General features: G+C 44.6%; 1 protein-coding gene across 2 annotated transcripts in view; it reads left to right on the top strand.

Annotated features, from left to right (window-relative positions):
* mvp (major vault protein) overlaps positions 1-12,781 on the top strand; it is a 14,959-nt gene extending 2,178 nt beyond the window's left edge. For both annotated transcript variants that reach the window (XM_076080970.1, XM_076080971.1), the window contains exons 2-17: positions 81-253; positions 465-660; positions 818-941; positions 1,062-1,193; positions 2,463-2,557; positions 3,282-3,518; positions 3,710-3,835; positions 5,619-5,837; positions 6,440-6,675; positions 6,772-6,969; positions 9,450-9,594; positions 9,969-10,180; positions 10,639-10,755; positions 10,999-11,125; positions 11,333-11,521; positions 11,811-12,781. In XM_076080970.1, coding sequence (XP_075937085.1) covers positions 96-253; positions 465-660; positions 818-941; positions 1,062-1,193; positions 2,463-2,557; positions 3,282-3,518; positions 3,710-3,835; positions 5,619-5,837; positions 6,440-6,675; positions 6,772-6,969; positions 9,450-9,594; positions 9,969-10,180; positions 10,639-10,755; positions 10,999-11,125; positions 11,333-11,521; positions 11,811-11,936 — 2,637 coding nt within the window. In that variant the 5' untranslated portion in view covers positions 81-95 and the 3' untranslated portion in view covers positions 11,937-12,781. The remainder of the gene's footprint in view (positions 1-80; positions 254-464; positions 661-817; positions 942-1,061; positions 1,194-2,462; positions 2,558-3,281; positions 3,519-3,709; positions 3,836-5,618; positions 5,838-6,439; positions 6,676-6,771; positions 6,970-9,449; positions 9,595-9,968; positions 10,181-10,638; positions 10,756-10,998; positions 11,126-11,332; positions 11,522-11,810) is intronic.
* The last annotated feature ends 1,198 nt before the right edge of the window (positions 12,782-13,979 follow it).

Here is a 13,979-nt window from a genome sequence, read left to right as displayed (position 1 = left end):
TAATACATTTTGATTCAGAAGTTCTTTTCTCAGACGGTTTAACGTGTCGGTGATGTTTTTAACGTCTCTCGTCTCTGCAGCGTTTATTGTGGATCATGTCTCAGAAGGGAGGGAACCGAGGACCTGAGGGTCTGATGGAGGCGTCCATCATCCGCATCCCCCCCCACCACTACATCCACGTGTTGGACCAGAACACCAATATCGCCCGGGTGGAGATCGGACCGCTCACCTACATCCGGCAGGACAACGAGAGGTCAGAGCAGGAACCTCAGAAAGGAACCTTAGAAATACCCATAACTATCAGCCTTTGTCCCTCACACAAGCAGAACAGTGTGTGTGCGTGGTATTAAAGACGTCGCTCTCAGTAAACCATGTGACTGGTTATTGATTTCATTATTGATCGTTTTCTGGATATGTGTACCGTCGTCAATGATTCAGTCTTCTTTGATTCTTTGCGTCCTCAGGGTTCTGTTCCCTCCGGTACGGATGACGATGGTGCCGCCGCGTCACTACTGCGTGGTCATCAACCCGGTCGCCCGTGACGACGACAAGCAGGTCCTCTTCGACCAATCGGGTCAGGCCAAACTTCGCCACGCCGACCTGGAGATCCGTCTGACCCAGGACCCGTTCCCCCTGTACCCGGGGGAGGAGGTCCAGCAGGTGGGTCTGAGGCCCCGCCTCCTTTTATCCAAAACTTTATTGATCATCACACAAAGACACAGACCTGTCTTTTATATTTAACACATTAAACATATTAAACATACTAAACATATTTTATATATTCAGTATATTTAACATATTGATCATATCGTTCCAGGACGTGACTCCGCTGCAGATCGTGTATCCCGACACAGCTCTGCGTCTTCAGGCTCTGCTGGACTTTGAGGAGGAGGGAGGAGACAAGAGAGTCGCTGGAGACGAGTGGCTGTTTGAGGGACCAGGTGGGTTTTTATTAATCACTAAATATATCCATCATATCTCTGCTCACGTACTACTCAGAGACTTTAACCTCCTCCTGTAATAAATGTGAAGAGTCTGGATGTTCTGTGTTCTGGTCTCAGGGACCTACATCCCCAGGAAGGAGGTGGCCGTTTTGGAGACCATCAAGGCCACGGTGATCAGAGAGAACCAGGCCATCAGACTGAGGGCTCGCAAGGAGGGGGTGGACAGAGAGGGGGTCCGCCGGGTCACAGGTAACACTGAGGGGGCGGAGTGACAGGTGACACAGATACTGAGGGGGCGGAGTGACAGGTGACACAGATACTGAGGGGGTGGAGTCACAGGTAACAACCACACTGAGGGGGCGGAGTCACAGGTAACACACACACACTGCGGGGCCGGAGTCACAGGTAACACAGATACTGAGGGGGTGGAGTCACAGGTAACAACCACACTGAGGGGGCGGAGTCACAGGTAACACACACACACTGCGGGGCCGGAGTCACAGGTAACACAGATACTGAGGGGGTGGAGTCATAGGTAACAACCACACTGAGGGGGCGGAGTCACAGGTAACACACACACACTGCGGGGCCGGAGTCACAGGTAACACAGACTCTGAGGGGGCGGAGTCACAGGTAACACACACACTGCGGGGCCGGAGTCACAGGTAACACAGGCATTGAGGGGGCGGAGTCACAAGTAACACACACTGAGGGGGTGGAGTCACAGGTAACACACACACACACACACACTGCGGGGCCGGAGTCACAGGTAACACAGATACTGAGGGGGTGGGGGTCACAGGTAACACACGCGCTGAGGGGGCGGAGTCACAGGTAACACACACACTGAGGGGGCGGAGTCACAGGTAGCACACGCACTGAGGGGGCGGAGTCACATGTAACACACGCACTGAGGGGGCGGAGTCACAGGTAACACATGCACTGAGGGGGCGGAGTCACAGGTAACACACACTGAGGGGGCGGAGTCACAGGTAACACACGCACTGAGGGGGTGGAGTCACAGGTAACACACGCACTGAGGGGGTGGAGTCACAGGTAACACATGCACTGAGGGGGTGGAGTCACAGGTAACACATGCACTGAGGGGGTGGAGTCACAGGTAACACATGCACTGAGGGGGTGGAGTCACAGGTAACACACGCACTGAGGGGGTGGAGTCACAGGTAACACATGCACTGAGGGGGTGGAGTCACAGGTAACACACACACTGAGGGGGTGGAGTCACAGGTAACACACACACTGAGGGGGTGGAGTCACAGGTAACACACACACTGAGGGGGTGGAGTCACAGGTAACACAGGGGAGGGGGAGACTTTTCTTCCTCTATAAAACTTCTGTCAATGTTTTAAATTTACGGGTGTTTCATTGGATGTTTATTCATTCCTCACGAATTCTTCACTTTCGTTAGTGAACGTTAAAGTGCAGTGAAGTACTTTTCTTTCCTATAATCCAGATTTTGTAGTTTTAATTAATAATATTTATGTGTGTGTGTTGCAGGTGAGGAGTGGCTGGTCAGTAAGGTGGGAGCGTACCTTCCAGGAGCCCATGAAGAAGTCATCGACATCGTGAACGCTTTCATCCTGACGGACAAGGTGAGTCGACGCCTCGCTGGCTCTACTCCCAAGAACCAAACCTGAAGCGAGTTTTCACCGCGGGATCATTTGTGGTTATTCGCGTCACTCAGATGAGGGATGTAGACGTCAACGTTTCATCAACCATCAACTGATTAAACATTGTAGATGTTGTCGAAGTCCAAGAAAACTGAACACATATTTTGCTGTGATGTAGAATCAATAAACAGATCAAAATGATGCAGAAATAACTGCATAACAATGCTGATTTATTAGAAGTCTGAAATCATGTTTTGTTAGTTCTCTCTGCAAGACGACAAGCAAATAACTGTTAAAATGTTTGTTTTCTGAATTGAGTTTGGATCGATCAGTGCTATGCTAAGCTAACGTTGTAGCTTCTCCATCAACACTCAACATAAGGTCATCTTGTGTGTAAATATGACAGCGATGTTATTTTTTGTACACTTAAGCGTTTGGTCTGTTCTCTAAACATATGAGCTACAGTCGGACACATCTGGGTGAACACACTCCATTCAATTATTATAACATTAATAATGATTTTCTCAGCTCTGATGGGTTTTTGTGTCACGTGAATTTTGCGTAACTTGCGTCGCCTCTTATAAAATGAGTTCTCCGAATGTCAACGTCCACTTGATCGACCCTGAAACGGTGCACTTTAAAGGAGCATCACAACACTCTCAAAACATAAAAGCTTGACCCTTGTCCTGTGCTCGTGTCTCCTCAGAAAGCGCTCTCCGTTCGTGCCCTGCGGCCCTTTAAGGACGCCGGCGGGCGGGACCGGCGCACGGGGGAGGAGTGGCTGGTCACAATGGACGACCGGGAGGCTCACATCCCGTCTGTGGCGGAGGAGGTGGTGGGGGTGGTGGATGTGACCACGCTGAGCAGCAGGCAGTACTGTGTGATTCTGGACCCTGTCGGATCTGACGGGAAGCCTCAGCTGGGACAGAAGAGGGTGGTGAAGGTGAGGACACGTCCAATGCTGTCGGATATGTCTCCATGTTACTAATCCGTTATATTTAGTTAGTTCAATCGGTGACATTACATCTGAATTTCTATCTCTATCCTGCAAATGAAACTACTACTTTAGTTATAAGTACATTATGTACTTATTCTCCCCATAACTCGTATCTTCTTTTTCTTTCTCTCCGTCAGGGTGAGCGCTCATTTTTCCTGCAGCCGGGCGAGCTCCTTGAAAGCGGCATTCAGGACGTGTACGTGCTGTCGGAGGAGGAGGGTCTGGTGCTGAGGGCTGTGGAGGCGTTCAATGACACCGAGGAGGTGAGGAGAGGATCAGCACTGTACACAAGAAGTACTATGATACTCTTACTTCCATGAAAGTACTAATACCACAGTGTAGAAATACTCTGTTACAAGTAAAAGTGCTGCATTCAAAGATTTACTTCAGCAAAAGTATTCGCTTTTATTTTCCTTTTAGGTAGTAAAAGTACTTATTATTCAGAATAATATATATGTTAGTATTAAAGTTATTGATGCATTATTTTATACACAACTGTATATTAATATGTCGTCATTTATTAGTCGATTAGATTTCGTTTTAAATGAATTTGTAGAGTAACTAAACTTATTAAATAAATGTAGTGAATTAGAAGTATAAAGTACGCTTAAAGTACAAGTACCTCAAAACTGTACTTAAGTGCAGTAGTACCTGAGTACTTTTACTGAGTTACTTTCCTCTGCACAGCAGTAATGTGATGATGATGATCATCTACACAGACACAGATAAATAACTACCTCACGCTCTGCAGCGCTATGAAAACCTGTCGGAGCGTTTCCTGTGTTTCCATGTTTGATTCTGCTGTCGGTCTCTAAAGCATTTCATGTTTCTGTGACTTCAGAGGAATGTTTGTGGGACCGGTTTATCACAGAAGACTTTTAATAAGTCAAACTCCTACAGAGGAGACGGATCTGTTCAGTCTGGTGTGAGGTGTGTCTCTGCTCTGTGTGGTGGAAGGTTTAAAGTCCTCGGACCACACCTTCCCTCACTCATTGCTTTGTTCAGAGGTGTTGCAGCTTGAGGTTCTTGCAGGTATTTGTGGGTAAAGGGAGGAGGTCTTCATGTGAAGGATCAGCGCTGTTGACTTGCTTTAAGCTCTTATCACACAGTATGATCGGTTTGTAGTTTATTGGAGCCATAGAAACAAATCCCTTCACCCACAGCAGCTTCTCTTCTCATGATTTAAAAATGTACTTCCTGAGGTTAAAGGTTATCATCTGCTCATTAATTCAATGGAGTCTGATATTGGCCACATTTTAAAATGTCGTTGGTTTGTGGACGTTTTGAAGCCTCGAGTTCAGCGTTTTGTCCGTCGCCATCTTGTTTTTTTTTTTGCAACCAGTGAACAGGAAGTGACCATATCTGGACTGAGGAGTGACGTAGAGACGCCGTATACGTCTCTGGTAGAGACCTGTCAATCACTGTGTAGCCCCGCCCTAAAGCATCCCCTGCTTTATGGTCTGTGTGACTCTAAATGGACCATAATGTACTAAATGAACATCATGCTGTATTGAAGAAGACTTGAAACTAGAGATTGAGACCATAAACTCATGTTTACAATGTTTACTGAGGTAATAAATCAAGAGAGAAGTAGAGTCATTTTCTCATAGACTTCTATACAACCAGAGGAGTCGCCCCCTGGTGGACACTAGAGAGAATGCATTAGATGAAAACACCAGTTCATCTCTGAAGTGTGAGATGTTTGAGGACTTGAGGTGATTCTGTCCTTCACTGCACCATCTTCCCTTCCTAACACGGCGGACTCATTGTACCCCGACTCTGTGCTTCTTCTTCTCTCCCTCCTTTCCTTTGAATCCTCTCTTCTTCACTCCCTCCATCCTTTTACGTTGTCCTCCGCTTTTTGAAATGTCTTTCACTTTGGGTTTTCATTTTTCCTCTCAGTGCTCCTCTCAAACCCCCTCTCCTCTTCCTCCTCCTTCTCCTCTTCCTCCTCCCTCTCCTCCCACTCCTCCGCCGCTCCAATGCATCGCCACGTTAACCCTTCTCTCCCTCCTCCACCTCTCTCTCCCCCGTTCTCTCTGCCAGCGCGATGAAGAGAAAGAGGAGGAAGAGGAGGAAGGAGGGCAGGAGAGGGCGAAGCGCTCGCGGAGGAGCGGCGTCCTCCGTCGCCCCGGAGACCGCTGGATGCTGCGAGGACCCATTGAGTATGTCCCCCCCGTCGCCGTGGAGGTGGCGCTGAGACGACAGGCGATCCCATTGGACGAGAACGAGGGCATCTACGTCAGAGACATCAAAACGGGAAAGGTAACAAACCGCCGTCAGTTCTGCGTTTTATTGTTTTGTAAACGACTTCAAACCAGGACGGTGACACTTTATTCTATCATACTTTCTTTCTTTTTTTTAATTTAAAATTTTCTTTGATCCAAATGAAACATGTTTTTATGTTTTCTCTCGTCTCTGAAGCTTAAACTTCCTCGAGCATTGAACGCCTCAATGAAAGAGTTCAAAAAACATTTTGCGCTTAAACAAGGCAACAAAATATTATATTTATCAACTATTATTGATTCTAATTTATATTTTATTTATTTTAATCCTGACAAAATCTATCTATCTATCTCCTTTATTAAATAAGATATTATGAGTATTATACAACAATTTTAATGTTAATGTGGTTATCTTCATAATAATATCATGTGCTTTTTCTGAAACATTCATGCCAATAAAGCCGCATTGAATTATAAAATAGAATCTAAGATGAGATGTAGAATCCAGAGGGAAACTTTAAGTGCAAATATAAAACATTTAAGAACACAATAAGGTGCAAATACAGAATGAATAAATAAATATAAAATGCCAGTGTGGATCATAAAAACCATCCAGCTCAGCTCCTGTGCGTCTCCTCTCAGGTGCGCGCCGTGATCGGTCACACCTACATGCTGACTCAGGACGAGGAGCTGTGGCAGAAGGAGCTTCCTCCCAACGTGGAGACCCTGCTGGCTTCTAATCTGGACCCGCTGGCCGACCGCTCGGACCGGACCAGGACCGGACAGGGCCAGCCGAGGGACAAGACCAGGGTGGTCTCCTACCGGGTCCCCCACAATGCCGCCGTCCAGGTGTACGACTACAGAGAGAAGAAGGCCAGGTGAGGGACTCTCAGGGTCGTAGACTGTCCAGGTGGAGGAGGACGTGACTGGGAACACGATGGGGCTGACGTGGGGTTGTTGGTTTTTGTCTTCAGGGTGTTGTTCGGACCGGAGTTGGTGATGTTGGGACCCGATGAGCAGTTCACCATGCTGTCGCTGTCCGGAGACAAACCGAAGAGGGCCAACGTCATCAAGGCCATCTGCCTCCTGCTGGGGCCCGACTTCTTCACCGACGTCATCACCATCGAGACGGCCGACCACGCCCGCCTGCAGCTGCAGCTCTCCTACAACTGGTAACCGGGAAACATCTCTTAACAGCTGGGTCGAGCTTTGTCAGAACAAATAAAGACTGAAACACGTGATCATAGAGATAAGAGCTCAAGTGGTTCCTTTAGGGTTTAAGCTCCTGTAGCTGGAACATGGATAAAGTAATATCCATCAAACCATACATTTTAAAAACTCAACATTGTTTGATAGTTCTACAATACATTTATAAAATATAATTGATTTCATGGCCAAGACTACTAGACGCTAACTCTAATCTAAAGGGAACTAGAAGCCAACTCTAATCTAAAGGGAACTAGAAGCCAACTCTAATCTAAAGGGAACTAGAAGCCAACTCTAATCTAAAGGGAACTAGAAGCCAACTCTAATCTAAAGGGAACTAGAAGTCAACTCTAATCTAAAGGGAACTAGAAGTCAACTCTAATCTAAAGGGAACTAGAAGCCAACTCTAATCTAAAGGGAACTAGAAGCCAACTCTAATCTAAAGGGAACTAGAAGTCAACTCTAATCTAAAGGGAACTAGAAGCCAACTCTAATCTAAAGGGAACTAGAAGCCAACTCTAATCTAAAGGGAACTAGAAGTCAACTCTAATCTAAAGGGAACTAGAAGTCAACTCTAATCTAAAGGGAACTAGAAGCCAACTCTAATCTAAAGGGAACTAGAAGCCAACTCTAATCTAAAGGGAACTAGAAGCCAACTCTAATCTAAAGGGAACTAGAAGTCAACTCTAATCTAAAGGGAACTAGAAGTCAACTCTAATCTAAAGGGAACTAGAAGCCAACTCTAATCTAAAGGGAACTAGAAGCCAACTCTAATCTAAAGGGAACTAGAAGCCAACTCTAATCTAAAGGGAACTAGAAGCCAACTCTAATCTAAAGGGAACTAGAAGCCAACTCTAATCTAAAGGGAACTAGAAGCCAACTCTAATCTAAAGGGAACTAGAAGTCAACTCTAATCTAAAGGGAACTAGAAGCCAACTCTAATCTAAAGGGAACTAGAAGCCAACTCTAATCTAAAGGGAACTAGAAGCCAACTCTAATCTAAAGGGAACTAGAAGTCAACTCTAATCTAAAGGGAACTAGAAGTCAACTCTAATCTAAAGGGAACTAGAAGTCAACTCTAATCTAAAGGGAACTAGAAGCCAACTCTAATCTAAAGGGAACTAGAAGCCAACTCTAATCTAAAGGGAACTAGAAGCCAACTCTAATCTAAAGGGAACTAGAAGCCAACTCTAATCTAAAGGGAACTAGAAGCCAACTCTAATCTAAAGGGAACTAGAAGCCAACTCTAATCTAAAGGGAACTAGAAGCCAACTCTAATCTAAAGGGAACTAGAAGCCAACTCTAATCTAAAGGGAACTAGAAGCCAACTCTAATCTAAAGGGAACTAGAAGCCAACTCTAATCTAAAGGGAACTAGAAGCCAACTCTAATCTAAAGGGAACTAGAAGCCAACTCTAATCTAAAGGGAACTAGAAGCCAACTCTAATCTAAAGGGAACTAGAAGTCAACTCTAATCTAAAGGGAACTAGAAGCCAACTCTAATCTAAAGGGAACTAGAAGCCAACTCTAATCTAAAGGGAACTAGAAGCCAACTCTAATCTAAAGGGAACTAGAAGTCAACTCTAATCTAAAGGGAACTAGAAGTCAACTCTAATCTAAAGGGAACTAGAAGCCAACTCTAATCTAAAGGGAACTAGAAGCCAACTCTAATCTAAAGGGAACTAGAAGCCAACTCTAATCTAAAGGGAACTAGAAGCCAACTCTAATCTAAAGGGAACTAGAAGCCAACTCTAATCTAAAGGGAACTAGAAGCCAACTCTAATCTAAAGGGAACTAGAAGCCAACTCTAATCTAAAGGGAACTAGAAGCCAACTCTAATCTAAAGGGAACTAGAAGTCAACTCTAATCTAAAGGGAACTAGAAGCCAACTCTAATCTAAAGGGAACTAGAAGCCAACTCTAATCTAAAGGGAACTAGAAGCCAACTCTAATCTAAAGGGAACTAGAAGCCAACTCTAATCTAAAGGGAACTAGAAGCCAACTCTAATCTAAAGGGAACTAGAAGCCAACTCTAATCTAAAGGGAACTAGAAGCCAACTCTAATCTAAAGGGAACTAGAAGCCAACTCTAATCTAAAGGGAACTAGAAGCCAACTCTAATCTAAAGGGAACTAGAAGCCAACTCTAATCTAAAGGGAACTAGAAGCCAACTCTAATCTAAAGGGAACTAGAAGCCAACTCTAATCTAAAGGGAACTAGAAGCCAACTCTAATCTAAAGGGAACTAGAATCAATGATATGCTGTGTTTTGTATAATGAGTAATATAAACGCATGTTGCTGTGCGTGCATGCAAAAGTGCTTAAATTGATTCCGGTTTGATGTATCAGCAAAAATACGTCTCTCCTTCCTCTCTGCTCTGAACACTCCTTTATGTTCTCTGATCATATTAAATGTTACATCTCTTCCTGTCCTGTTTATTCCTCTCCAGGCACTTTGACGTGAAGTATCCGGTGGACTCTGCTGATGCAGCAGCTCTGTTTTCAGTTCCCGACTTTATCGGAGACTCGTGCAAAGCCATCGCCTCCCGAGTCAGAGGAGCCGTCGCCTCCGTGCAGTTTGACGATTTCCACAAGGTTTGTATTTCACTGTTCTTCTGTTTCACGGGTATTGTAAAAAAGAGCATACTTGTGCATACTTAACCAGTGGTGAAGGAAGATCCTGTACTTCAGTAACAGTACTAGTACCACACAGTAAAAATAATCTGTTGAAAGTAAAAAAAACTGCTTTAAAAATGTTCCTTCAGTACAATCAGTAAAATGTAGTGAAAGTATTCATATTTTATCAACTCTTCATATGTTTTGTGTGTAGAAATCTTAATTAAAGTAACTAAAGCTGTCTGACAGTAAAAGTACCATAAATCTTTATACAGTACTTCGTTCTACTTATTAAAATTACATCAAAGATCATTTTTACTCGTCATCAATCACAGATCTTTTCTCGTTTGTAGAACTCCAACCGGATCATCTGCTCGGCGGTGTTCGGGTTCGATGAGAAGCTGGCGGTTCGCTCAAACCTTCGCTTCAACCAGAACAACCTGATGATCAGCAGCGTGGACATCCAGTCTGTGGAGCCCGTCGACCAGAGGACAAGGGACGCCCTGCAGAAGAGCGTCCAGCTGGCCATTGAGATCACCACCAACTCCCAGGAGGCCGCCGCACGGTCCGACAACACACACACACACACACACACACACACACACACACACACACACACACACTACTGTTAAAGCTTGTTATTTCTACAGGCAGCTGGGAACATCAAAAAGGAAATCAAACCCCAATATAGAACCAGAAAGGATACATTTTTTCTTTGTCTTTTTTTTCTAAACTGAGGGGAACTAGAAAGTGACTCTGAGGGAAGCTAATGCTAAACTCTAAACTAAGCAGAACTAGAAGCTGGCTCTGAACTAAGGGGAACTAGAAGCTAACACTAAACTTGTATTGGTGACCAGCCTGTTCGCTAACTAGATATAAATCTGACAGTTTTGGAGGTTGTTCTGAAGCGTATTTCACAAAATTATTCATTTTAAGACGATGAAGGAATTGCTTACTGTACAATTAGCACATTTTATATCGATCACAATAATAAACTAAATTCTGTGATTTCTGTGTGTGCAGTCACGAGGCCGAGCGTCTGGAGCAGGAGGCCCGGGGGAAGATGGAGAGGCAGCGGATCACCGACCAGGCCGAGAATGAGAAAGCCAGGAGGGAGCTGCTGGAGCTGGAGGCTCTCAGGTAACCATGGGGTCACGGGGTCAACTGGTGAATGGTGTGTTATTATACATCATAGTACCCAGCAGTGTATAAAGTCATTCAAATTAGCTCTATCTTTACCAGCTGCAACATTAAAATGAATGCATGACTATAATACAATAATATATACATTATTCTGCAGAATGACTTTCAAAGTAAATATTTAATGCAAGACCTTTACCTGTAACAATGTGGTAATACTACTTTTACTGTGTTTTTTTTCAGTGCTGCGGTGGAGAGTACAGGAGCTGCCAAGGCTGAAGCTCAGTCTCGTGCCGAGGCGGCTCGTATTCAGGGAGAGGCGGCGGTCAACGAGGCCAAACTGAAGGCTGAAGCTCAGAAGATCGAGGCGGTATGTTCTGACTTCCTGTTTCACCTTTCAACATAAAAACTCAACTAAGGGGAACTAGAAGCTATCTCTAAACCTTTCAACATAAAACTCACTACACAGCAGTGCTGGAAGAAGTACTCGGATATTTCACTTTGGTATAAGTAGTAGTACCATAGTGTCTGTTCGTCTGCAAGGTTAAACTGTGTGTGTGTGTGTGTGTGTGCGCAGGAAGCGGAGCTCCAGCGGCTGGCGAAGGCTCGTGAGCAGGAGCTGAGCTACAAGAAGCAGATGGACATGCTGGAGGTGGACAAGCAGAAGAACCTGTCTCAAATCGAGAGTCAGCGCTTTAGTCAGCTGGTGGAGAGTCTGGGCAGCGACACGCTGAGGGAGATAGCCAGAGCCGGGCCTGAGCTGCAGGTACTACTACTAGTACTATCACTAGTACTGCTACAACTACCATTACTACTGCTATTACCACTATTGCTAATGCTACTACTGTTACTACTACAACTACTGCTATTACTACTACTACCGCTGCTGCTACTATAACCACCACTACCACTACTACTATTTCCACTACTACTACCACCATCTAGCCTCTAACATTCTAAACTCAAGTCCTCTTACTGAGTTATTTTTCTCCAGCAGACCTTTTTAAAATACTCGTCACAGGTTAATAACTCTCCGTGTGTTTCTCGTCCTCCAGGTGAAGATGCTTCAGGCTCTGGGTTTGAAGTCGACCCTCATCACAGACGGGTCGTCTCCCATCAACCTCTTCACCACAGCCAACGGCCTGCTGGGGGCGCTGTCTGGACAGGGACAGGGAGAGTGAGAGAGGAGGGGAGAGGGGGAATAGATTGTCCAAAAGTAAACCTCAACAGATTCTCATCTTTCTGACACTTTAAACTGACTTTCAAAGTTCTCATACGACATTCAGATCATTACTATCTGACAACGCTGTCAGCACTGCTAGCGGTGTTACTATTGTTAGCACGGTTAGCTCTGTCAACACTGTTAGCACTGTTGGATCTGTTAGCACTGTTAGCTTCAGCCTTCGCCATGTTGAGAGCCATATGGAGGCAACAGAAATGCTCTAAATATTGTATTTATCACTTTTAAATCAAAACAATGTGCCTTTTCATTTAAAGATGAACTTCATGGTTTTGTTAAATCTCACGCAGTGCATCTTAATCTCATGTTGTCAGAAAACTGACACTAACATAACTAATATGTTCTAACGCCAGTGTTCTAACACCATGTTAGAACACTGGCGTTAGAACATATTAGTTACTATGACGTTCTCTTTTCTACCTTTTAATGAACCTTGTTTCTGCTGGTGGAAGCTGTCACCTCGCTGTGATGTGTTTACAGGTGAAACTCATTTAAAAATGCTGAACAGCAGAACTTTTGGACTTTAAGCTCTTTAAAAAGAAGAAAATCAGAGGTTTACTTTTGGACATAAAACCAGCATGAAGACACCGCTATCGGTGAAACATTTAAACAAACCTGAGCTGCAAGAGAAGAAGAAATGTGCCTACAAACAAATCTCCAGTTTGTTCAGTCGTATAATCTGACAACCAAAGATTCCTGTTTTCTGCTTTGCACTTGGTCCTCTAGAAGTAGAAAGCAGCACTTTATGCTGATGTTCGTCTACATATTAAACTCTGATGGTCTGACTGTCGTCTTCACAAAGTGCTGTTGTTTCTGGATAAAGAACATTAAACCAGTGGCGGCTGGTCAATAGAGGGTGCTAGAGCGCCGCCACAACAAATAAAATTAAAGCTGCGAGCAGCGATGAACGGGCCCTCGCATCCTCCAGCGTGTCGGGGGTGCTGGCGGGACTCCGGCCTGCGCGTCCGAGAACGTCCGCGAGTGAGACTGATTTAATCCCGCGTGGACCGCCTGATGCTGGAAATGCTTTGCAAATAGTCCGATGCTTCCTGTATCCGCTGCCTAGCGCTACAGAACATGTGCAAACATGCATCATGTAGCTCTGTGTCAAATGTAAACCACATTGTGTAAAAGTCATGTAAATCGGAGGTGTTTATCACAAAATCCAGATCTCCTTTCACCAGCAGGTGGCGCTGTGAGTATTATTGAAAACCAGCTTGTAGACATCCTCAGGCCATGAGTGTTATCAAGCATGTGAAGTTTGGGACCGTTTTGGAACAAGTCCAGCTGAGTTACATCAGACATTTCCTTTAGCCAGTAGGCTCCGCGGGTTTACTGTAGCGCCCCCTAGTGGTCGAATGCAAAACAATTCTCAGGGTATGTCACTGGATGCGATGTGCACATATGCTGAATATTTTGGGAATTTAGAACAAATGGTTGAGAAGTTATGTGTATTGATATTTTGCCACGCACCTAAGAAGTGTATTGGTCCATAACTTATAAACGCAAAGAGATATCAAAAAGGTTTTCATAACTTTTGATGATCTAGATCCACTTATGATCCACAGCAAATTTCGTAGAAATCGGAGCCAGCGTGTAGGAGTTCGCAAAAATGTGTTTTTTTTTCACTAAATTCAAAATGGCTGACTTCCGGTTGGGTTTAGAGTTTAGAGCTCCGGGGGCTTTTTTGTCAGTCTACATGTGATACATCTGTTTACCAAATGATATACGTCTAACATTTATATATAGATAGTGAAACGTACTGCGAGGGCTGCATCGTCGAAATATTGTATAAATTCATACAAAATTGAAAATGGCAGACTTCCGGTAGGGTTTGGAGCATGGTCCCAAGAGACCTATTTTTAAGTCTCCATAGGATACATGTGCCTACCAAGTTTCATACATGTAGCCAAAACGTAGCGCTGGGGCTGCTCTTTTGAAATATTGTAGGGGGTGCTATAGAGGCAATTTAAAACGGCCAATA

This window comes from Anarhichas minor, unplaced genomic scaffold (assembly GCF_050575085.1).
Source record: "Anarhichas minor isolate MPS153535 unplaced genomic scaffold, ASM5057508v1 ptg000077l, whole genome shotgun sequence".
NCBI classification, from domain to species: Eukaryota; Metazoa; Chordata; class Actinopteri; order Perciformes; family Anarhichadidae; genus Anarhichas; species Anarhichas minor.
Note: the sequence above shows the minus strand (reverse complement) of the source record. Positions and strands in the feature narration are given on the sequence as shown.